This window comes from Pinus tabuliformis, chromosome 3_2 (genome assembly GCF_031772625.1).
Source record: "Pinus tabuliformis cultivar Carrire ecotype Pingquan chromosome 3_2, CPIR1, whole genome shotgun sequence".
Taxonomy (NCBI): domain Eukaryota; kingdom Viridiplantae; phylum Streptophyta; class Pinopsida; order Pinales; family Pinaceae; genus Pinus; species Pinus tabuliformis.
In genome coordinates, this window is record NC_142302.1 from 162,383,426 (window position 1) to 162,407,286 (window position 23,861).

The 23,861-nt window shown below is 38.5% G+C and overlaps 1 protein-coding gene across 1 annotated transcript in view; it reads left to right on the forward strand.

Annotated features, from left to right (window-relative positions):
• LOC149180304 (eukaryotic initiation factor 3 gamma subunit family protein) overlaps positions 1-23,861 on the forward strand; it is a 430,646-nt gene that overhangs the window by 88,693 nt on the left and 318,092 nt on the right. Inside the window, exons 4-5 of the mRNA XM_089416013.1 lie at positions 22,918-22,999; positions 23,094-23,164. Of these exons, the coding sequence (XP_089272139.1) occupies positions 22,918-22,999; positions 23,094-23,164 (153 nt within the window). The remainder of the gene's footprint in view (positions 1-22,917; positions 23,000-23,093; positions 23,165-23,861) is intronic.

Genomic DNA, 23,861 nt, shown 5'->3' on the forward strand with positions numbered 1-23,861 from the left:
TGAACTTGAGTTGCTGATAAAATGGCTAAAATTGACACTTTATTAGAGTTATTGAGAACTCTAATCATGTCTACCGTTGAAAGCACAATGAAAATCAACAAGGGCACCCTTTTTGATATTCAAATCTGTCTACAAAATGCACAAGAGAAGATTGATTTCTTACAAATCGAATCACAACTTCAGCGAGATGAGCTTCAACAAAAGATTTGTCATTCTAAACTATTTTCTGTTCAAAATAATCCTCTGTTCAAGGTTGAAACAGACACCCATCAACACCTAAAAAGTGATGAAATCCGTAAGGTTGAAGTTCATTCACATTCAATGCCCATTTCAAGAGCAGATTTGCATGCAGATGCAGAAGTTCAGGTTCCACCTCCCAAGCTCATCATAAGACCTTGGGAAGAGCTTGTCAACAACAAGTACAAAACTGGTCTTGGATATGACAAGGATATGTCCTTTCATATTCCAGACTATTCCAAGCCAATCAAATTTCAGAGTGTTGGATTTATTCATGGCAGTGCAGCGTCACTAGTTCTGCTCCTCCTCCTCAACCATAGATTGTGAAATGCCAACATTGTGATCGAGTTGGCCATGTGAAAGATCATTGTTTTGATCTTAACTCATGCAAGCATTGTGGTCGACACAATAATTCTTCAAACAAATGCTTCAAAAACAAACCTCCTGCAAGAACAAAGATTCACCTTGGATGAATCACTTCTTGGCAATGCGCTTCAACAACCAAGAAGATATTTTGCTCATATCACAAGATTTCTTCTCGAATATTGAAAACTCTTGCAGTTCAAATCTCTTCATCTTCTCACCTTGTATCTGACAGGGGGGAAAGTGATGGTCATCTACAAGCTTCAAAGCCACATCAAGCGAGCCTGAGCCACAACCTGAACCTGCTACCTAATTCAGAGTTGTAGCCAAAGACACATAAGTTCAAGCGAGTTTGAGCCACAACCTGAACCTGCTGCCTAATTCAGAGTTGTAGCCAGAGGCACAGAAGTTCAAGCGAGCGTGAGCCACAACTTGCCATGCCAAATTCAGAGTTGTAGCCAGAGACAAAGATGCCCTTGAGCATGCCTTTGGTTGGTGGCCAGCCTTAAACCATCTATGTGGGGTTGAGACTTCCTTTTTCAGGTTGAGCTTCTCTCTCTTCAAAGAATTAAGGAGCACTTCCTCTAGCAGAAGACTTCAACTTCTTGCCAGTTTTGGAAGAGTTCCAAGAATTGCATTAAGCATTCTAGAGTTGGTGGTCATCCTTAAACCACCGCAGGTTGTAGATCTCTCTTTTCCAAGTTGAAGGTCTCCCTCTCCAAACCATTAGGGACACTTCGTCTAGCAAAAGATTTCAACTTCTTGCCAAATTTGGAAGAGTTTCGGGAACTGCACTAAGCATTCTAGTGTTGGTGGTTATTCTTAAATCACCACCTTATACCAACATTTCAGAGAGCACATTCAACCTAGTGCTGCCATGCATTTTTGCACATTTTGTATTACAACTCTCTTCTTGGGCTCACACATACCCCTTTTGATTAGGGGGGGAATGTTGGACACCTAATCCGCTAAGGGTTATGGTGAGGAAGTTGAACAGTCAAAGGGAGTCCAAGAGACCTTGGTAGATGATTCCAAGGGTCACTCCAATGTATTATAAATGTATATCAGGTGAATAATATATGCATCTAATGCTTATCTTTCATATTCGGCCTTCGCTATGGTTGTGTTTAACACACATTGTAATGTAAAAGACCCTTCCTGGGCTTCATTTGTCAAGAAAGAAATTTATTTAGTGTAAATTAGGTCTTCTAGGCCTCCTCCACCATGCTGACCTCAAACTAGACAATTCGACCTAACTGAGGGTCAAAAACTCCTACATAAATGCAACAACTTGACCTCATTTGACACACTTACTCATCAAGTTCGATCTTGAAACTTTTGGGGCTAGAAAAAGTGTGGAATTCAAGGGAAGAAGAGGAAAGGGCTAACAAAGGAGAAGGAGGTCTCTATCAAGCAAAAGAAGTTGAAACTCTCTCTCTCTCCCTCACGTGTGAAGCTGCTGAGCTGCTGGAGGGGCCAAAACTGTAGTGCTAAAGCTGCGCCGAAATTCCGAGTTGTTGGGCGGCCGAAATTCTAGATTGTTGTTGGTTTGTAGTTGCTGGACAAGAAGTGACTATTGAAGGTTGCTAAATTTCATTGGAAGGCTGATTTGGTGGAGGAGGAAGGTCTTTGGGTCTAAGGTCTTGGTCTATCTCAACTTGAATTTGCTAGAGGAAGAGTTTGACTGGGTTTTCCCCTATAAAGGGGTTTTGGCCCTGGCAGAGTGCCTATATTCGGTATCTTTGATCTTCGTATTTTGCTTTTGATAATTGCTTGATGAAACAAAGATAAAAGAGGAACATAAGAAAGTTAATAAGAACTCAAAGATATCACAAGTAATTATCAACATAAGAATTTTTTTCTGCCTTTCCAATTTTCTAACATGGTTTCAGAGCTAAGGTGAAGAAGGAAAAAAAAGGAAGATTGAAGATCTATGAAAGGAGAAATATAGGAAAAAGGGTTTCAAGGAAGTTCATGAGGAGTGGGAGATAGCAATATGGCAAACTCAATGAAGGGAGAAAACAAACTAGAAGGAGCCTTCAACTACAGGGCATGGAAAAAGAGGATAGATCTTATCCTCGAAAAACACAGTTTTGAATCTTGTTCAAGGAAAATTCAAGAAACCTATAGATGAAGCAGAGAAAGAGGGGTTCAGAGGACCCAAAATCCTGGCCATGAACCTAATAGTGGATGGAGTAAAGGATAACCTAATTCCATACATATCCAACATAGACTTCGCTCAAGAAATGTATGAGGCTCTCTCCAAATTATTCACCGTCAAGAACATTGGTCAAATAGCAAGCCTCAAGGATGAACTAAGGAGTCAGGACAATAAAGATGACAAGAGATGATATTGTATCATCCTACTTTGTAAGGATATTTGGAATAAGATATGAACTCCAAGCAATAGATGAAGTTGTACCAGAAAGGTGCTCGTAATTGCTGCTCTTCTATGACTACCAAAATCTTGGAGTACTTTTGCATCAGGGTTTAACAATTGGAAGGATACTCCAACATTTGAACAAATGTGGAATGCTGCAGTCAAGAAGAAGCCAAAATATCATTAGTAAACAAGAAGGAGGAGGATGAAGAAGAAAACACATCTAATGCTTATTCTGGTCATCACAAGAAGAAGGGAAAGTTCAAGAAGTTCAAAGGACCAAAGAAGAAAGTGGACCTATCCAAGATTGAATCCTACAACTGTCATAAGATGGGTCATTACAAAAATCAATGTCTTAAGAATCCTACAAATAAGAAGAGAGATAGGGAACAAACAAATATCACTGATGAAGCTCCACCTAAGAAGAACAAGACTGAAGAATCAGAAGTCAAAGGCTTATACTACTAAGTCCTCTCTTACATATCCTTCTTAGTCTTCTATTCTAAGTTTTGTATTATTCTCCTTTATGATTTTTCTAGAGTTTATAGGTCCAACATGTCTTGTTAGAACATTTTTGAATTATTTTGATAAGTTGTAGGTGTTCCTCCATGGTATGTCCTGAGTCCATTTGAAACTCAATGCTATCAATGCCCTCTACTTCATATTTGGCATTATCACCAAGCTCTACATGTATATCTCCTAGCTCCTTGATCATGTTGGTGAAAATATCTCGAAATCCCATCATGTGACGAGATGATCTGTTGATTTTGGGTAGCATTGGATGTGCTCTAGCCTTGAAAATTGGTGGAGAGGCTAAAGCACATGAGGTCTCCAAGACCCAGAAATCGTTTGAAGAAATTCCACCCGGATGAGGAGTTATTAAAATAATTAATATTTTTAATGGGTTCTCAAATCTAAACATAGGAAAATAAAAATATTAACATGTATAAATAAAATATGGGTGAGAAAGTTCTAAGTGACGAGGATCAAGCCAGTTCTAATCTTAGCCGTTGATTAGGTACTTAATCTCGACTGTTGAAGATTCAATATGAAAAGTATAAGAGGAGGCTTGAGGGTCAGTTGGAGACACACCAAGAGATCAAAGAATTCAATTTTTTGGGGCGAGGTTTGCTGAGGAAATCGAGATAGTGATCAGAGTTGCAGTGAGGGGCAGTTCAGCAAGGGATTTTCATCCGAGGCTGAAGAATACATAGCAAAGAGGCAACGCACTGCCGGGAGAGACAACGCAGGCCCTAGAAGGGCTGACGCAGAGGATGTAGAGGGCTGATGTAATAAGACGCAAAAGCCACAGAGGCTGATGCTGGGCCTCAAAGGCAGCATTGGGGAGATTTTGTGGGGTAGACTCGGAGCAGATCAGTAGATTCTGAGCCAGGATAGGGTGACGCAGCTCCTAGAGAAGTGATGTAGTTCCAGAGCAGTGCTTGGAGCAACGTTCGCTGTCCAGGATAGGAAACAAACAGAGTCACTGTGGGGATTGATCATCCGATTGCTGATTTGCCGGAATATTTGTCTCCGGATATAGGTACTATTGTCGAGGATATTCTCTGTTGGGTGAGCCATTTTTGGCACCCTAGTTGTATTCACGAAATATGCTTAATAATACAAACCCTTTATATGCTGCACCGATTTTCTCGAATTGGTTTTTTCCGGGGACGATTGTCCAAAAATAATGGTGTCCCTTGTGTTATTGTCTCTGTTTATTTCAGTGCATGATCTGTATATTTGTGAAGGTTGCAATAATGTTTACTTCGATGTTTATGCAATTAAATAACTTTTAATGTAAAGAACAAGTGGGAGATTGTAAACTAGTAATTGTAGTAGGGGTTTCTGATGTGTTAGATTAAGGAATTTTCACATGATCCACTATCCACAAACCAAACATCTCTTGTGAAGGTTCCAGAAAGACATGACACCAAGGCAAAGTCTCGAACTTTTCAGCCAATTTGTCGAAATCTCGTCATGTGACAAGATGCTCCACTATCCACAAACCAAACACCTCTTGTGATGGTTCCAGGAAGGCATGACACCAAGGAAAAGTTCTCGAACTTTTCAGTGAATTTGTCCATTTGTGCAATGGCTTTTGTGGTTGTCTTTCCCTTGCCCGTGTTCCTTTTTGGACACTGACTAACAAAATGCCTGAACTTGTGACATGCAAAGCACTTGACTTTTCTCATATCCTTCTTTTTACCCTGTGAAGATCCACCTCCACTCTGGTTCTGCTTGGCCTTCCCTTTGCCCTTTTTCACTTGTGCTGTAAGAGAAAACTCGTCTTTCTCCTCACCACTCCTTCGCTGTCCTTAGGTTATTGAATTCAAAGGACCAAAGAAGAAAGTGGACCTATCCAAGATTGAATGCTACAACTGTATTAAGATGGGCCATTACAAAAATCAATGTGTTAAGAATCCTATAAATAAGAAAAGAGATAGGGAACAAACAAATATCACTGATGAAGCTCCACCTAAGAAGAACAAGATTGAAGAATTGGAAGTCAAAGACTTGTACTACTAAGTCCTCCCTTACATATTCTTCTTAGTCTTCTATTCTAAGTTTTGTATTATTTTCCTTTATGTTTTGATTTGTAGAGTCTGTAGGTCCAACATGTCTTGTTAGAACATTTTTGAATTATTTTGATAAGTTGTAGGTGTTCCTCCATGATACGTCCCGAGTCCATTTGAAACTCAATGCTATCAATGCCCTCTATTTCATATTTGGCATTATCACCAAGCTCTACATGTATATCTCCAGGCTTCTTGATCATGTTGGTGAAAATATGTCGAAATCCCATCATGTGATGAGATGATCCACTATCCACAAACCAAACACCTCTTGTGAAGGTTCCAAAAAGACATGACACCAAGGCAAATTTCTTGAACTTTTCAGCCAATTCGTCGAAATCTCGCCATGTGACGAGATGCTCCAGTATCCACAAACCAAACACCCCTTGTGACAGTTCCAGAAAGGCATGACACCAAGGCAATGTTCTCGAACTTTTCAGCGAATTTGTCCATCTGTGCAATGGCTTTTGTGGTTGTCTTTCCCTTGCCCTTGTTCCTTTTTGGACACTGACTAACAAAATGCCTGAACTTGTGACATGCAAAGCACTTGACTTTTCTCATGTCCTTCTCCTTTTTACCCTGTGAAGATCCACCTCCACTCTCGTTTTGCTTGGCCTTCCCTTTGCCCTTTTTCACTTGTGCAGTAAGAGAAAACTCGTCTTTCTCCTCACCACTCCTTCGATGTCCTTAGGTTATTGAATTCTCCAGGATCTCCTTTTGGATGAAATTATCCCACAACTAGCTCCAATCAAGAAGCTGTTTCCTAGCTAGGATCCCATCCACAAAGGTGATCCAATGCTTGGCGCATCCTTTCATAGCTACGTTCAGAATCTATGAATCATTCACAATTTCTTCTACAACTTAAAGCTCATCATGAGCTTGCTAGATCCTTTTGAGGTAAGATGTTATAGTCTCTAATTTGTTCATCCTGATGCTATTTAATTTTTCCTGGAACACCATGTTCACGTTTTCATTTGCGCTCTGATATAGACTGGTTAGGGATACCCACATCGGACATGCTCTATCTTGCCTTGCTATGTGAGGAATTATGTGATCCTTCACACCATCCAAAATTATACCTATCGCTTTCTCATACTTCTGATTATGCTTGGCTGTTTAGTTTGGATCTGAAGGAACCTGGAGATTTGCGCTCACAAAATTTCACTAACCATTCATTTTTAAAACTATGGTTATGTGCTCCTTTTAGGGACTAAAGTTAGCGGCCCCATCCAACCTGTCTTCATATCTCAAACTACTCAGTAATGTCATTTCAAAAATCGACCAAGTAACTTGGCCCCAAAACCCCAGTTGAGAAATTTGCTGTTGCAAACCCCTATGATCTGGTATTTCTCCTTTAGAGTTTTCTAGAGCTTTGACACTATGTTAAATATGCTAATACGAGCCTAGATTTATTTTCTCGCAATATTTATTTATTCCTCAAAAAATATTTTTTTACCCAAATAAGTTTTGAATTGTTGAAAAATAAAATCATTGGTATTTTAACTTTTAGAAATTTATATGCGGCAGAAATAAAATCAAAGAGAGAGATCAATCATACATTTCAACAGTTAAGCACACATAACAATTCTCCTTCATTAATTATCTCAGGAAAATCAGGGTTTCAACCCACAAAGAAATTACAAGGAAATATGCATTGACTGGAATCTGTAACTCGACCCCACTAGATGAATTCATCCCTAGGAATTTTGGACTAAAAATTAGCCTTTGAAGAGATTTTGCTTTGAGAATTTCGGCCCACCTCTCACCGACAACTTAGCCCTGCGTCCTCCCCTTGAATAGCCTCTGCGCCTTAGGAAATTCTACAATGGAAAATTAGCCTCTCCAACAATTAGACCTCCTTTACGCTTAAACAATTCGGCCTTGCAATCTCTAGCAATTTAGCCTCTTGGAAATGCTCTTGAATGAACTTGCACTTTTCCTCCTTTGCGCTACAGTCTAGCTGAGCCTCTCGCTTTAGAGAAAATTGTTTGTTCCACTTGTGTGTCTTCACCTCTCTCTTAGGCTTATTTTATAATCATCATCAAGCCCAAATACCTAACCCTAATCTCTCTTCTAAAAGATCTAGGATATCAATGGTTGAAATCATTTCGAGGCCACTTAAATAATTTCATTAATTATCCTTAGAAGTTGACTTAATAGTCCACAATAATTAATTGACTTTAATTATTGTACTTTTCCTAAGTTAGGAAAGAAGGCACAAATCACTTACTCCACCAAGCAAGCACCTAAAGAGGCAATAAATCATCTCCTGCATGCTAAGACACCAAGCCTAGAAGACCTTTATAAAGCGACCATAAGCTTCAACAATCCGAGTTCTTCATTAACCTTCGAATTTACTTGGGCTCCCTTCCTGGGAAAATGGACCAACTGAGGAATTACAACAACATTGGATATGATCCGGCTGATCAACCCTCCTAGGCTGATATAGATGTTTTTGTTGTCCCTTCCTCGAACCCCACACACTCACTGTGAAGCCTCTCTCATTCTTGTGCTACTGTATGGTGTCTTCTCCTTCTCCCTAGCCTTGCTTTTATTGTTAATTTGGCAACTCAGGGACAAATTCCCTCTATTGGACAACCTTCCTCATCAAGAGAGACCCCTACTAGCCCTTGGAAGAATTTAATTTGGTTAAGGAAAAATATTATTTTTAATGTGAAACCCACATGTGAACAAAAGTTCAAGTCGGCCTAATAGGAAATTCAACCCCCTTGACCACATATAAATAGACATCACTTGACATCATTTGGAGGCATCTCACATGCATCACATCCTTCATTCATTGGTTCGTACACTTATGAAATTGCAGGGATGAGCTACAGAAAGTTGTCATTCTATGATTTGCGAGTTACAAAAAGTTTGTGATCTATGAGCTACAAAAAGTATGTGATCTGGGAGCTATAGAAAGTTTCCATTCTGCGATTTGCGAGCTACAAAAAGTCTATGATCTATGAGCTACAGAGAGTTGCCATTTTGCTATTTGCGAGCTACAAAAATTCTGTGATTTGCAAGCTACAAAAAGTTGTCATTTTGCGATTTGCGAGCTACAAAAAGTTTGTGATCTGCGAGCTACAAAAAAGTTGCCATTCTGTGATTTGTGAGCTACAGAAAGTTGCTTTCTTTGAAATTGTTGACTGTTTTTATTGGTTTAGACTTGGTTGATTTTGGAAAGTCAATCTTTGACTTTGATTGGTTGATGGATGTACTATTTGGACTATGTATCTCTCAGCTAACCATTTGATGACAATTTAATAGAAGAGAATTTGGAAAGGGTTTTCCCCCTTGTGGAGTTTTTCCCTGGTCTTTGACCAAATCTTGTGACTCTATTGTTCATGGTTGTCTTCTATTGTCCATAGGTGCACTGTTCTATCTACAATTGATTATTGTTGCTGGAAGATTGTATTATATTGGATAAATTGATTGCTAATTGAAGAATAATTGGAATAAGTGATTGTGTTAAACATAAAACTTTGGAAAATTAACATGGTTTCAAACTAAGGTGGAGACAAGCTTAAGGAGACAAGAGACAAGAGCAATCACCTTTGAAGGAATGTGACTTGAAGGAGACTATTTGAATTGGTCAAGATGTCTACCTTATACTTTAAGGATGTAGAGAAGTTGAATGAATCATCAAACTTTGCTGCTTGGAAGGTTTGAAGTGACCTTGGATGAGAATGATGTCTTGGAATATGTGGAAGGAAAGGTAATTGAAGCTCTGGAGAATGCTTTTGCTGCTATCAAGGCCAAGTACAAGAAAGGCGAGATCAAAGCAAAGAAAATTATCATTTATTATTTGAATGATCATTTGCTTACTTACATTCCAAGGATATCTATGATAAGCTGGTTGGGATGTATGAGGTCAACAATTTGAGTCACATTCTCTCCTTGAAAAATCAAATCAATGACATCAAGATGAACAAGGGAGAGAGTCTGTAGCCATACTTCATGAGATTATCACAACTCATGGATCAATTGTTGACTGCTAGAGAATCTATGTCTGATATAGAGTTGTTACTTGTTGCTCTTCAAGGTCTTCCTCCAATATGGGAAACATTCATTACAACTATTAGCAACATTGATAAGTTTTCAACATTTGATGAGTTGGTTGGAAAATGTACTTACGAAGAAACCAGGATGATTTCTAGAGGTCGAATTCAAAAGTATGAAGAAGGAGAGCGCTTTGCATTTGTTGCTCACGAGAAAAAGAGGAAAGGAAGAGGAAGACTATCTAACTCCACAAAACTTGCTTCACATTCCAGGGATTCCAATAGAAGATTAAGGAAAATTTAATGCTACAATTGCCACAAGCATGATCACTATGACCGAGATTGTCTAGAAAAGAGAGATGCTCCAAGGTCCAACTACAACAATAGTCGTGGCTTCAACAACAACAGGTTTAATACTAGAAGAAGAGGTGATGATAGAAAAAGAGATGATAGAAGAAGAAGAGATGCCCCTGATGATCGTGAAGAAGGGCATCTTCCTCAAAAAAGATCAAGAAACTTAAGGTATGGAAATAATGTAGCTGCTACTCAATTTGAATATATTCTTATTTCTGCTCTTTCTAGTTCCTCTCCCCCAGATTCATGTGATGGTTGGTAGATAGTGAGGCCTCTAGACATTTATCTGGTTATCGTGAAGTCCTCTCAACCAGAAAAATTTGAAAATCATTCTTGGGGACAATTCTACTTATCCTGTGAAGGGTTTTGGTTCTGTTTCATTTCATTTGGATTATGGTGAAATTGTACATATGCATGATGTTATGCACGTACTAGTATTGAAGAAAAATCTTGTATCTATATCTGCTTTGGAAGACAAAGGGATGAGAGTTGCCTTCATAAGAGGAAAAGTCCTCACCTGGCTTATGGAATCTCGCATGGGGGATGCATTCACCTTGGGATCTGGAATTGAAGGACTCTATAGATTCAATGGAAAACCAATCTGGGCATTTGTACATGATAGCAATCATCAAAGTGAACTATGGCACCGAAGGTTTGCTCATCTTCACTATGAAGCCTTGCCTAAAGTAAGGAGGATGGTTTATGGAATCCTTGAAGTTCAAACTAAGCATGATGTGTTGAAAATGTAACTAATATCGGTCTTCATAGTAGTTGTGTAGCTCATGATATAATGTATTTGTCAAAAGAAAAGAAAAAGAAGAATTATTGTCAAAGAAAAATTATTTATAAGCATGGGTTTCATGCTCATTTGATTATGTTTCTAGGTCAAAGCACCCATTGAGTGCTTCTAGGGTTGTGTCATGTGTCATAGTCCTTGTCATCATGTAATAGACCCTCACTGGGCTTTTTGTATCAAAGAAGAAAAAATATTTTTATGTAATTTGGTCAATTATGGCCCCACCAAGTTGGCCTGCCCTCTATACAAGTCCGTCTCATAAAGGGAATTCGATTACACAGAAATACTATATGTAGAAATGCAATTCAAGCTATTGTGGTATCCAATCATCAAGAGTTCGATATGCAATTGAAGGAAGTGCAAAGGCAAGAAAGAAGACTTGTAAAAGAAGAAGAAAACCCTAGCGAAGAAAGGAGGAACCCTAATGAAGTATAGAAGACCATTTTCTCTTTTTTCTGGTTCACATATACAAGATTCTGAGTTGCAAGAGGGGCCAAAATTGCAGTTGCATTAGGGTCGAAATTTATGGTTGATGCAGTATTGAAGAAGGTTAACTATTATTGATTAGATGCTGATTGGAAGGACTATCTTGGGACGCTGACTTGGTGGATTGGAGGAGGTCTTTGTCTTGGTCAAGGGTCTTGGTTGTCTCATTTGATTTGGTTCTAAAGGAAGAGAAGAGAATTTTGGGTTTTCCCCTAAGAAAGGTGTTTTTCCCTTGCTGAGAGCCTACACCTTGTGTCCTTGTTGTTTTCATCTTCATGAATTTATGTTTTGGTAGTTGTTTGATGATAAGAAGATAAAAGAAGACATAGAAGAAGTTAATAAGATTGCAAAGAAATCACAAGTAATTATCAAGATAAGAAAATCTTTTTGCCTTTTTGATTTTCTAACATGGTATCAGAGCTAAGGTGAAGTAGAAGAAGAAAAAGGCAGCTTGAAGATCAATAGCTCTTATCATCTTAAGGAAGTCTTGAAGATAATATAGAAGTTTTGGTTCCCTATAAGCTGGTTTGAAGAGGAAAACCTATTGAAGGCTACAAAAATATCTATATTTCATCAAGTGTAACATTGACAAGTATACCTATGGCATCATCAATGAAATTTGAGAACAAACTTAAAGGAGCCCCTAACTTTAGAGCATGGAAGACAAGGATGGACCTCGTCTTTGCAAGAAATAAAGTATTGGACTGCTCAAGCCTGCTCTTCTTGACACTATACAAATTCCCATATGTGCTCCAATTCCTCTCACAACAATAGGATGAAATCACCTGAGAGAGGAGCCTTATGGCTAACTGCTGTAGGGGAGGGCTTGTTGCCCCATGATTTGCCCACCAAGAATAGGGCTTCTTAGCTCCCCTGTCTCTAATCAAATCATATCCTGCAAATCGACCAGTGTTAGTGGAAAACTCTGCAAAGGCATCCTCCACCTCATCAAGGGATGCTTTATATTGAAAAACCCGCCTGAGTGCATCTTTCCTCCCCTGTGAGATTTCACCATCCATGTGAGGAGAGAATCTACAGGAAGGTCCACCATTTAGCCTCTTATGGTTGTAGTGTTTTGGGTTCAATGAGTGAGCCAAACAGTGTAAAGGTGTGCAATTCTTGTCCCATCTTCTGACAAGAATATCCTGTATAGTGGTGAAGAAGGCCTCTGATGATTTCTCATACTCGGGTCACTTACTCTGTAAAATAATGCCCCTCACAGACTCAATCATGGAATCCCATACCTCATAAACCTCTCCTAGGATGGGTTGGTTTGTATCTGCAAATCGAAGCAAAGAAATGATAGGGTCCATGATCTCAATAAGTAGATCTACCCTCTCCCCGAAGCATCATTTAACACTGTGTCCTTCACTCTTTTAGAGGCTACTTGATCTGTCTTTCTCCAAAAAGACCAAAACTCTGAAATAACCATGACCCCAAGAGTGGTCTTGACCTCCCTCAACCTCTTCAACATGATGAATGAAGAGGTAAACCGTGTATCCACAATCTTCCACAATGATATAGTGTTGTACTCCTTGTAGATAGTGAGGGCATTTGTATGATTTTGTACAAAGTTACGGATATGCTGTGCGTCCTCAATAATGTTACCAATTACAAAGCATATCAGAAGCAATAGATTTCAGTGCTAAGTTCAATGAATGGACAATGCAAGGTGTCCAAAACACTTGTGGATATTTAGCTTCCACAATCATGCCAACAACCTTGCAAACAAGTGCATTATCTGTAATGATTTGCACACAAGAATCAACACCTACATCTTCAATAACTTTAATAAACAACTCACCCATATATTGTGCATCTTTGTATTGTCCAAGTGCATCCACTGCTTTCAAGAAAACTGGACCATTCAAGGAAGACACCATGAAGTTGATGAGTGGGTGTTGTGCTGGATTTGTCCATCCATCAAAAACAATGCTAACCCCAGATGTTGGCCATGATGCTTTAATAGGCTCAAGCATTTTTCCCACCTCTTTTTTGCCTTCATCAACAATGTGGTTTTAAGCTTTTCTGAACCAGGAGGCACATACCCTGATGGAGCCCCTTGAGTTAGAGCTCGACACATCTCAATAAATAGAGGTGAGCGTGCAACATTAAAGGATATGAAGTTTTGATAGAAAAAAGGCAATGGTGAGATCAAGCTCTTCCCGTTTTTGCTTCTAAAAAATCTTGTCCACTGGACCAAGTGAAATTGCATTTCTTGCTGCTTGTCCCCCACCAGAACTCTCAAATGGGAATTTGTTGCTGCTTTTCCTCAAGAATGGAAAGGGGCCATCATTCTGGGTTTTTTTTTTTGGCAGCCACATTTTCCATACCAACATTGGACTCTCTTTCCATTTCTTTCCTCTTTGGTAAAGGCACCCTTCTACAAGCTTCACACAACCTAGTAAAGTCAACAAATGACCTTTCACACAGAAATATGTGCTTCTGAAGGTATTGTGGCAATAACTGCATTTCCAACTCAAGTTGCCTTCTCCCTTCACCTTGCTGGGTGGCCCGTGCTCTCTTGTGACATATTTCCATACGGGTTATTTGTTACCTTGAGGAGGAAGTCTTCCCTCAACATTACTTGCAATATAGGGAACACTTGCAACAAACTCTGATGAAATTGGGAGAGGAGGGGCATCTCTAATGGGGACATTCTTCCCCTTCCTTCGCCCCTTCCCAGTTGCCCTTGATTAAGCCATGAATGCTGTAAAAAAAAAACCAAAAATGCGAAAATTTGTAAAAGAAATGCATATGCAATCTGCTGTAATAAAAATCCAAAAAAAAAAAGGAGAGAAAATGCACTTACCTGTTGCTTGAATCTCCTTGAAAACGCTGCAACACCCTTTGCTCCTTGCTCCCAAACACCACAACAAACCCACAACAAACTAAACAACTGAATGTGAAAAATGAAAGGAGAAAAGTCACTTTATAACGTCGTGCAGGTTCCTGATTTTCGGATTCAAATCCGAAAATCGGGACATGATCTAGATTTGATCGTGTCCTGATCGTACACGACGTGTTCCGATTTTCAGACTCGAATCCGCCCAAATCGTGTTCGATTTGCCGGATTCAGGACACGTCGGGCCTGGGGAATGAATCCAGTTTCTTAGACTTTAAAATATCCTGGACTAATCTTTCAATTTTTGTTTTTTGATGATGTGGATATCGATATCATTTGGATGTTGATGGGATTTGATCCTAATTTGACTTTGATTGTATGCTCGATTTCTCTTTTAGGAGGCAACTTCATTGGAAGATCTTGGAATACTTTTTCGTGCTTTTGAATTAGCTCTTGGACTTCCGGTGCTTCTTTGTTGACCAGAATTGAAGTTAACATTTCTAATCGATGACACTGTACCATATAAGCTGGTGCTCCCTTCCAAATCATTTTCATCATCTGGGATGATGATACAATTTGATTCTTAGGGGGCTGGAACCCATATAACAAATTTCTGCCCTTCCTATTTAAATTTTATAAATTGCTTCTGATGGTTGGTAGAGTAAGTGCCTAGGGTTTGAAGCCACTGGATACCTAGGACCACATCCACTCCTCCTAATGGTACAATATAGAACGAATATTCTAGATTATAGTCTTGAATTTGTAATTTGACTTTATGGCATTTCCATACTTTTTCAATTTTCTTACCATCAACTACCATAACCTTCATGTTGGGCATGGGAAATGTGAAAATGTAGTATTTTCGCTATAGTTGAGTCCAAAAAGTTGTGGGTGCTATTGGTATCGATCAGAACCATTACGTTGCTCTTCTTGATATGCCCTTTTAACTCTAATATCTGGGGCTGCGATATCCCTGTCATGGCCGATAATGACACTTGCGGAATATTCTCGTCATCTAGTTTTAGAGAAAATTCTGGAGAATCTTCGTTTTCTTCTATGTCTGATTCTTCATTGTCTTAATCATTAGTTGCTTCACATTTATACGGGTTCTTGGTTTCTTTTCCTTTAGCACATCTATGTTTAGGGTTCCATTTTTCGCCACAATGTTTGCACTTTCCCTCTTTCATTCTTTTCATTTCCAAGTTCGTTTTTTCTCTTTCACGAAGAGGTGGTGGAACATATTTTGTGTTATCCGTGTTCGCAGCTTGGGAAAATCTTCGTCTCAAATATACTCTTTCAACTTTTGGCCACTGCATCTTTTCAACAATTTTTGCCTTCTGTCTTGCTACTTCTATAGAAGTGATGTCATGAAGCTCAAGCTCAACATAGAAGTGATTATTAGTTATGTGTAATCAACCCTAACGAACCTTTCTGTTAATATTTGTAGCTCGGGTAGGTACTTCTGCATAGGCCTAAGTATCTAGGCATGCAAAGTTGCCTAAAGTCTCCTTAGACACTTGCTCTAGTGTGAGCAAGTTTCAGTTGTAACTTAGCCTAAGCTTTAACTTAGGAAAATCATATAATTGTTATGTTGGCTAATAGAACTAAATGAACATTAGAAAAAATAAGTATCTACTTTAGTAATTATGTTTTAATTTCAACCCTTGATCTCAAGTGAGTGAGATGTAATCTTGGCTGTCAATCACTTTGGAGATTAGGGTTAGCGATTTAGCTCAATGAAAAGTTATAAAATCAAGGCTAAAGAGAGGGAAAAAACACACCATACAACAACATAAGATTGAGAGAGGCATGTCAGTGAAGAGTGTGATACTCTAGTATGTTGGGTCCAAGGAAGGGGGCAACACCGAGATTTAGATCAGCCAAGGAAGACTTGATTAGCTGGATCAAATTCAGTTGTTGTACATGTATTTTCTCAGTTGGGCCATTATCCCAAGATGAGAGCCCGAGTAGGTTATGAGTATTTTAATGATGCACTGATTTGATTAGGCAGAATCTGTTGTGTCATATTTTGAGATTGGTTATGTATTTTGGTTCATCCAATTGATGTTAAACACCTAGCTGTGCATTCATTCGGTAGCTCTGCAATTTGCTAGGTCAATGGTTTGCTAGGTGCTAGGATTGTAGGAGATTTAACACTTTCACAAGTAGCATCATTAAAGCCAAATAGTCTAGTACCATTCCAATACCTCTCTATCTTGCGATTAATTGTGCTGTGAATTTTGGGATTAGGTACCATTCTATGAAGACCAATATGGAGCCCTTCCATAACGTCGCCATCAATATCAAAGTTGCATTTGTAGGAAAATGAACAGTTGAGGAAAAGTGTTGTTGCATGAATGGGTTGATGGTGCATCCCTGTCCACCAACTATTGATCAAATCCCGTAACATCATTTGTTTATTAAACCCTGGGGTATCGTTGCCCGCATAATAAGCTTGGATAGTTTCTTTAGCCCTATCCATGGCCTCATACAAATAAGCCATTATGGACTTATCACTCTAAACCAATCTTAGAACCTTTACTAAAGGTTCACTATCTGAGCACACTTCTTCTAAGATTCAGTGTGCACCAATCTAGCAATGGCTCTTCCATCGTCTCTCTTGTTATATGTACAATGATGCCACTCATCACAAACAAACAATTGCTTCAACTCAAACTGACATCGAATCAAAGACTAAAGAGTAGTGAAGTTGGTTGCAAAACATGTGATTTCAGGATGCCACAACTCCCAATTTTTGGTGCATCTCCTTATGAGGTGAAGAACGAAAACATGGTTATATATGTACTTGAGGATGCTCTTACCTTGATCAATCACCTCTTTGATGAAGGAAAGTTTCCCATATCCTCAAGCATCAAGTCAATATAATCTGCAACACATGGAGTCTAGACAATGACTAATGCCTCTCCATAAGTGTCCTATTAGCAGCCACATAAGTAGCTGCATTACCTGTTATGATTTGCACCAGATTTTGCAAACCCATCTCCTGGAGGAACCCATCCATCAACTCACGTATCAATGCTGCATCTTTTACATGTGCTGACACATCCACTGATTTGATAAACATTGTACGTCTAGGACAATGTATCAAGAAATTTATAAGGGTCCTACACTTCCTTTCTGTTTAACCATTATATATCTTTGTGCATCCAAAGACCTCCCATCATTGCTTCAATTCTGTCAATCTAGAGTTGATGTCCTTCTTTTACGCTTGAAATTGACCCCCACAACTCATATGCACCACTTTTATATTTGGGCTAACAACATCAATTGGATCACACATCGACTGCCAAAATGGATTGTTTTTGGTGATGCTGACAGGCAATGTTCCACCAAGACTCCGGTGCGGGGAGATGCGGGTGTCGGGAGAAGCACAGGGGGGACGTGTGGGAGTACCCTCAAATTTTAGGGAAATTTCGGGGGTGCGGGGAGTCGTCAAGGTATATATATATATATATATATATATATATATATCAAGTTCATATTCATTGTTCACTGTTCAATAATGAAAGCATAAAAATATTAAATAGACAATTGAAATTTGAATCATTGATCCATCCTCATCATTCATTTTGATACATACATCATTCATATGACATACTCAAGTGACAAGTCTCATTATTGAATTAATTATTATTCATACATACCATGAGATTCGAAAAACAAAAATAAAAATCAATAATAAAATATTCAAATACATTGATCGATATCATTCATCATTCAATGGTTCATCATTCTACAATCTACATTGATTTAAAAACTAAATTCATCATTCATCATTCTAGAATCTAAATTCGAAGCAAAACATACTAGTATATTTTCAAAGTTTGAACACTAAATTTATATAACTCAAAGTTTCAAAGTTCAAACTCAAAAATAGTTAAGAGTGAAATGGAAATGACTTTGGGTTGAAATGAAATGAGCTTTTAACTTTAAGGTTTAGGTTTTTAAGTTTTAGTTATTTAGTTTTAATTTTAATTTTTTTTTTAGACTTTTAAGTTTTAGTTATTTAGTTTAGTTTTAGTTTAAAAAAAAAATTTAATGGTTTTGATTTTTGAATTTTTGATTTTGAATTTTGAATTTTTAAGTCTTATTAGACAAATTTAAAGGGGGACGCCGAGGCGCACCCTTTTTGGGGAGTCTAGACTCCCGCACTGAAGGGGGACACCCAGGCGCACCCTTTTTGGGGAGTCTAGACTCCCACACTGGGGAAACGCACCACCTTGCGTCTCCCTGAGACTCCCCAAAAAGGGTGCGTGGGGAAACGCACCCCCAAGAGACTCCCCGTCCCGGGTGTGTGGGGTGCGAGGGGTGCGCGCACCCGACCCTGGGGGACGCGTCCCCGTGGAACATTGCTGACAGGTATGTCAATCTAAAAAAGACACCTTCCCATAACCCTGTTTGCTTCTTCCTTATCCTTTTTTTTAACACTGACTTGATGGAAGGTTGTTCTCCAACTACAATTCATGGAACAAAAAAATATGAGGACCTCGCAGTAGGTGAATCCATGGTGCACCTCCCACTACCCTCAGTGGTAGATAGCCCTGAAGATCTAGCTACACATTCGGCCTTGTTTACAACTGTGTCTTCTTTCATTCTATCCTTTGCATGAATTGAATCATGCACAACTCTCATAACCTACGGGCTAGATTCAAGACAAATCCCAACATCATGTTAATGGAGTTTAGCCGAATGATATTTCAACCTACTAATCCCTCCTGTCATCTGCGGCCCAAACGATTTGCAACTCAATCATTCCCAATTTGTCCAATCTTCAGGTTCCCCATACTGCCAAAATGGGTCCAAGGCCTTTGGCATATTTGCAATGGAAATGGACAGCTTCAAAATTCAAACCTAAGGAACCAAAAACACAAGAAAATAACATTAAACTCCCACTAGGAAAAAATAACAGTCTATTCATTTAAAAAAATCAAACCTTTAGACAATTATAGATTAGATTATTAGCAATGAAACATGACAATAAGGTGTATAAAAATTAAAATCAAGCTTGCTGTCCCATTATAAAGAAAAACCCTTACATTGTTTTATGGGCATGAAAGTCATGGCAAAATGACAAGAAAAAGAAGCAAAATGCAGGCAAGCAAAGAGGCAAGTAAGCATGCATAAATCTATGAAAAAAGTCATTAACATGGTGGGATATATACATACCTGTGAATGGAAGATTCAAAACCGGTTGGAAAATGAAATTTAACCCTTGTTCCACTGAAAAATCCTTGATGGTGATGGTGATGGTTTTTTAGCTAATGACCGCAAGCCCTCCTCCGTCCTCCAGCAACCAACAAACACAAATGAGGGGAGAAAAACCCAAAAAGATTAAAAATCCACGGCTGGTGCCATCCCGGGCAATGTTTCCTGTATGAAAAATCACGATTTTTGTGATCACTGCATGATTTTTTGAAAAGGGAAAAAATTCTCGATTTTTTTGGCCGATTTTCCACCAACCAAATAAACGCATGATTTTTTGGGACATCAGAGAATTTTCGCTGATGTTATCAACACTGGATTGGATTCTTTGTAGTTGACCTCTGCTAAGCTTGTCCCCATTACATGATGGTTCTTTAATTTCTCATCAGCACATCTGAAATTCAAGCTTCATGATGATTTTATATTGTTAGCATTCTCTTTCACAAGTTTCATGGGTTATTTCACAATGTGGCGTTCCAATGTTTGAAATACATGATGGCAGTACTATTGTTTCCTTGAACACATATTTCATATCCTTTACGCTGTCTGCTCTGTTAACACTTACGTCTTATAACAAATTTTTTATTTAGCTCTGAAATAAGTAATGCTGTTTGAATGTGCTTTGCAATCTGTTGGTGTTATATACAAACTTCACTGTGACACAGTCAATGGTTATTTCAGTCCTCAATAGTAAACACTGGTGACACAAATTAAATTTACTTCTGGAAATATGTTGTGATAAGGACACTATAACATATTTTTCCATGACCGTTGATTTGGCATCAGGACATCTTGAGTTGATAAATTAATCTGCTGGAACCTATTGCCACTATCTGCATTTCTATTTCTGGTTTGCTTGTTTGACATATGATAAATGGTAAATGATTGTTGTATCTGAAATAATCATTGGTTCTGTGGTGTAAACATAATAAATGGTATCAACCTTTTCTTTTCTTTGCAAGAATAACTCTGTCTATCTAATCATTGGATATTTTTGTCATGAGTGGTTTATTGAGCAGAGATTTCTTTCATTTCCATGCAGCACTTGAATAAGCTATTGTTTATGTTGAATATCTTAAGCTTATCACACGTAAATATACTGTTCACATTTGCATCAACTTCCTTTTATCACAAGATTGGTAATCGAGTTTACTTAGTCAAGCCTATCTAGAGGAGCCTCCCCTCTTTCTGCATGACCTAGCTTAGTTTGACCCATAGGAAAACCCTTCTTAGGTTAGGAACCTGTATTCCCTAGCCCTAAAGTGAGAGGCAAGGCCACCGAGGTGACAATTGGTGGCTTGCTTGATAGCTCCTTGGCTCTCTTGCTGGGATTAAGACTTTTCCCTTTAGGTGAGAGTTTGAGTTGCAACAATTTGAATAAGAATGATGAATTATTGAATGATCATCACAAACGTTTTCTTCACAAGTGAAAACCTGAGTATCTTGCAAGGATAAAGCTCCAAACCAAGATGTCCTAGGGTTTCCTTAGCTTTGGTAATGGTTTGTGAAGAGGGAAATCTCGAATCACATGTTCTCAAGTCTGATAGACAAGGCAGGCATTCGAGCCATGTTGAGTTATCGAACCTTCTATTGATTAACTCCATAAATGGTGCTACTAGAAATGAAGAGGTGAAGCTTTCACTTCAAATTCAGCTCCACACATATCCTTGGATTTGATCTAAAAGAATTAAGTCAATCATCAAGGATTGGAAATTTACCAATTATGTGGTGAAATAGATCAACAAATGGGTGCATGTATGTTGGTAGGGTTTCAAATTCCAACCATATTGGATAATTAGCTTGATCACCATCTTATGGGTTAAAATCCTGCCGTCCATGACTAAACATAGGCAAGGGAATCCTCAATGTTCCAAGTTCTAAATTGTAAGACATGGCTTAAACAAAAGGTAAACATAATCAACCCTCTTCTCCAATAAGAGTTCAAGGAGATCCCCTTGTTCTCCGAATTTACATGTACCGATGATTGAAGGCCTCCTCATCCAACATTTGATGCAGAAAGAAAAAATATACCCATGTCTCTCCAAATGCATGCACCCCTCAAAATACTCCTTGTTGTTTGCGAAGAAAATGTTGAATTTTGGATTCGAAGCGGGTGCAGTTTCATTGTTGCTTGAAAGTCAAGAGGGTACCATTGTCTCCTTAACTTTAGGCTTCACTATAGGCTGCACTTGCTTCTCTTTGGCATCCAATTGACCATCTCCCATCACTAGATCCTCACCCACAATCACCAAGGTAGAATCCCTAGATGGAACGACAAGCCATAGTCTATCCTCAGAGGAGACACATCCTCAGGACACAAAGTCTCAGTTACTAGCATTTGATTGATCACAATCTTCCAATCCTATCTCCCAAGCTTATTCTCTATGTCAACCACGTTATCCATTGTTGTCAAGGGCAGCTACTCTATTGCTTTCTTTGAAGAGGCACCCTCCAAACTAACAAATTTAGCATTCAAAGAATGTACCACAACTTGAATACAGTCATCACCATCAACACAGTGAAGGGAAATATACTTTGGAGGAGAGCATTCCCTGATTGGTTTTGTCTCTAATAAACATTATGAACTATAGGAGCTCATCTACAGTCATTAATTAAACTCTTTGCGGTCGCTTTTTTACCACATGTTCAGTGAATCACACTGTCCTTGCCTCCTTGAGGCTTGTACAAATGCACCCAAAACCCCCTTCCAGAACCTGTACAATCAATTGCGTTCTGATTGAGGGAGTTCATGCTTATATGGAACACAGCCGTACTCTGTCCACCCACCTTGTGTATGCCTGCCTGTTCCACTGCTGGAGTCTCCCATTGCCAAATCTCTTCAAGGTCTCCAATAGCCAAAATTCTGTAATGTTTTACATAAGTATAAAACAACATAGAGTACAAAACTAACCTAAGGAGTAAGGTTAGAAGACAATACAACAATGGTGTACACAGGATCAGAATGGCTAACAATATACCATGAAATTACTCCTCACTACGACTTGATAATTGAATTTGCTTAGTTTATTCTGTACTAACATCATAACTGATTCATGACAGTATTTGATGAACAATCTTTGATGTTAGTTTTATTTACACTGAGTTGAAGGCCTGCTTTTGCAGTACATAATATAAAGCTCTTTAGCAGAAGATAATAGCTGGCTGGCTATCTTTGGCAATGGTACCTATCGATACCTACTCTTCCCAATAAGCCCATAAAATACTAGCAAGGCTATATTAGTGACTGATTATTTCAAAACAGATTTGGTTCAAATACTTTCCTTTATTCAGGTTTGATGTGCTTTACATGTCTAATTCTAGTGTCAGAGATACACAACCACATTTACACTTTGTTTTCCAAAGCTTCAACAGATACCTGTAACCGTACTTGTTAAGTTTTGTAAAATCTTCATAGATGAGATTTGGCGTCTTTCACATGTCCTTTCAGATTTCAGATATGCACAGACAAAGTTTTACAAAAGGCTTCATCAGCACTTGTTATTAAATTTTTTTAATAGCATTTATATATTTCCTAACCTCAAAGATAGCACCTCTGTAGATTTATTTTTAGAAGGCCTTTCTATATAGTTGATGGAATTCCAACAAAAGCTTCAGTATGCCTAAATTTGTGGATGTTATTGAATTGGCTATAGGGAGGGCATATCAGGTGAACAGATTGTTGAAGCACTTATAGCCAACAGTGCAACTTTCCAAAACAAAACTGCATTTTCCCAGGTTAAGTTTATAACATTGTTATTGCTGTAATGAGTTTGTTAAGAAATATTGGAGAATTGTCTTTGGTCATGTTAAGAAATTATTTTATATGCAGGAGAAGTATAAACGCAAGAAACAGAAGAAATATGTTCCACGGGTGCTCTTGAGGCGCCCGTTTACCCGAAGGTAGAGTTATAATCCTTGCTTGTATTGTCTCTAATTTCATGGTAGATTATATTTGATATTGTCTTCAATGTTACATTTATAGTTATAAATTATTGGGAATTTGGGTCTGGAATATAAGGTAATATTGAGGAATATTTTTATTTTTATTTTTTTATTTTTTTTTAAATATTTCGGGAAACTCAAAAAAATACACAATCATTTTCAATTTTTTAAATTTCTAAAGCAACATCAACATCAAACAAACACAAATCTAAATGTCAAGTGGTACATCAAACTTTGGTATTGTGATATGATATCTGTCCCGAGTGATAAGGCTTGATAGGATAATACAAAATTACATTAAAACAAAAATAAATATATCTCATGAGATCTTCATGTGGCATCTAGATACAAGAAGGATAATCATAATGTGTTAAGATATCAGTGATTCTCTCTACCCCTTTTGGGGGCAAAGGTCATTGTTGGCGCTTTTTCTCTGGATGTAGTAGGTGGACATGTTGAGGCTGGGCCGGAGGTGGAAGGTGCAACTCCTAGGGATAAGGTGGAAGCTGAAGTCGGTTGACTTTTGACTCTTCCCTAGTTGCCTATCTCTGTGGATGTGGTGGCATTGGTTGTGGTACACTCTGAATGCCCTCTTCTCGCTCCAAATTTGTCTCTTGGAAGTGGAACGTCCTTTTTTACCTCCTTATTCAATTCA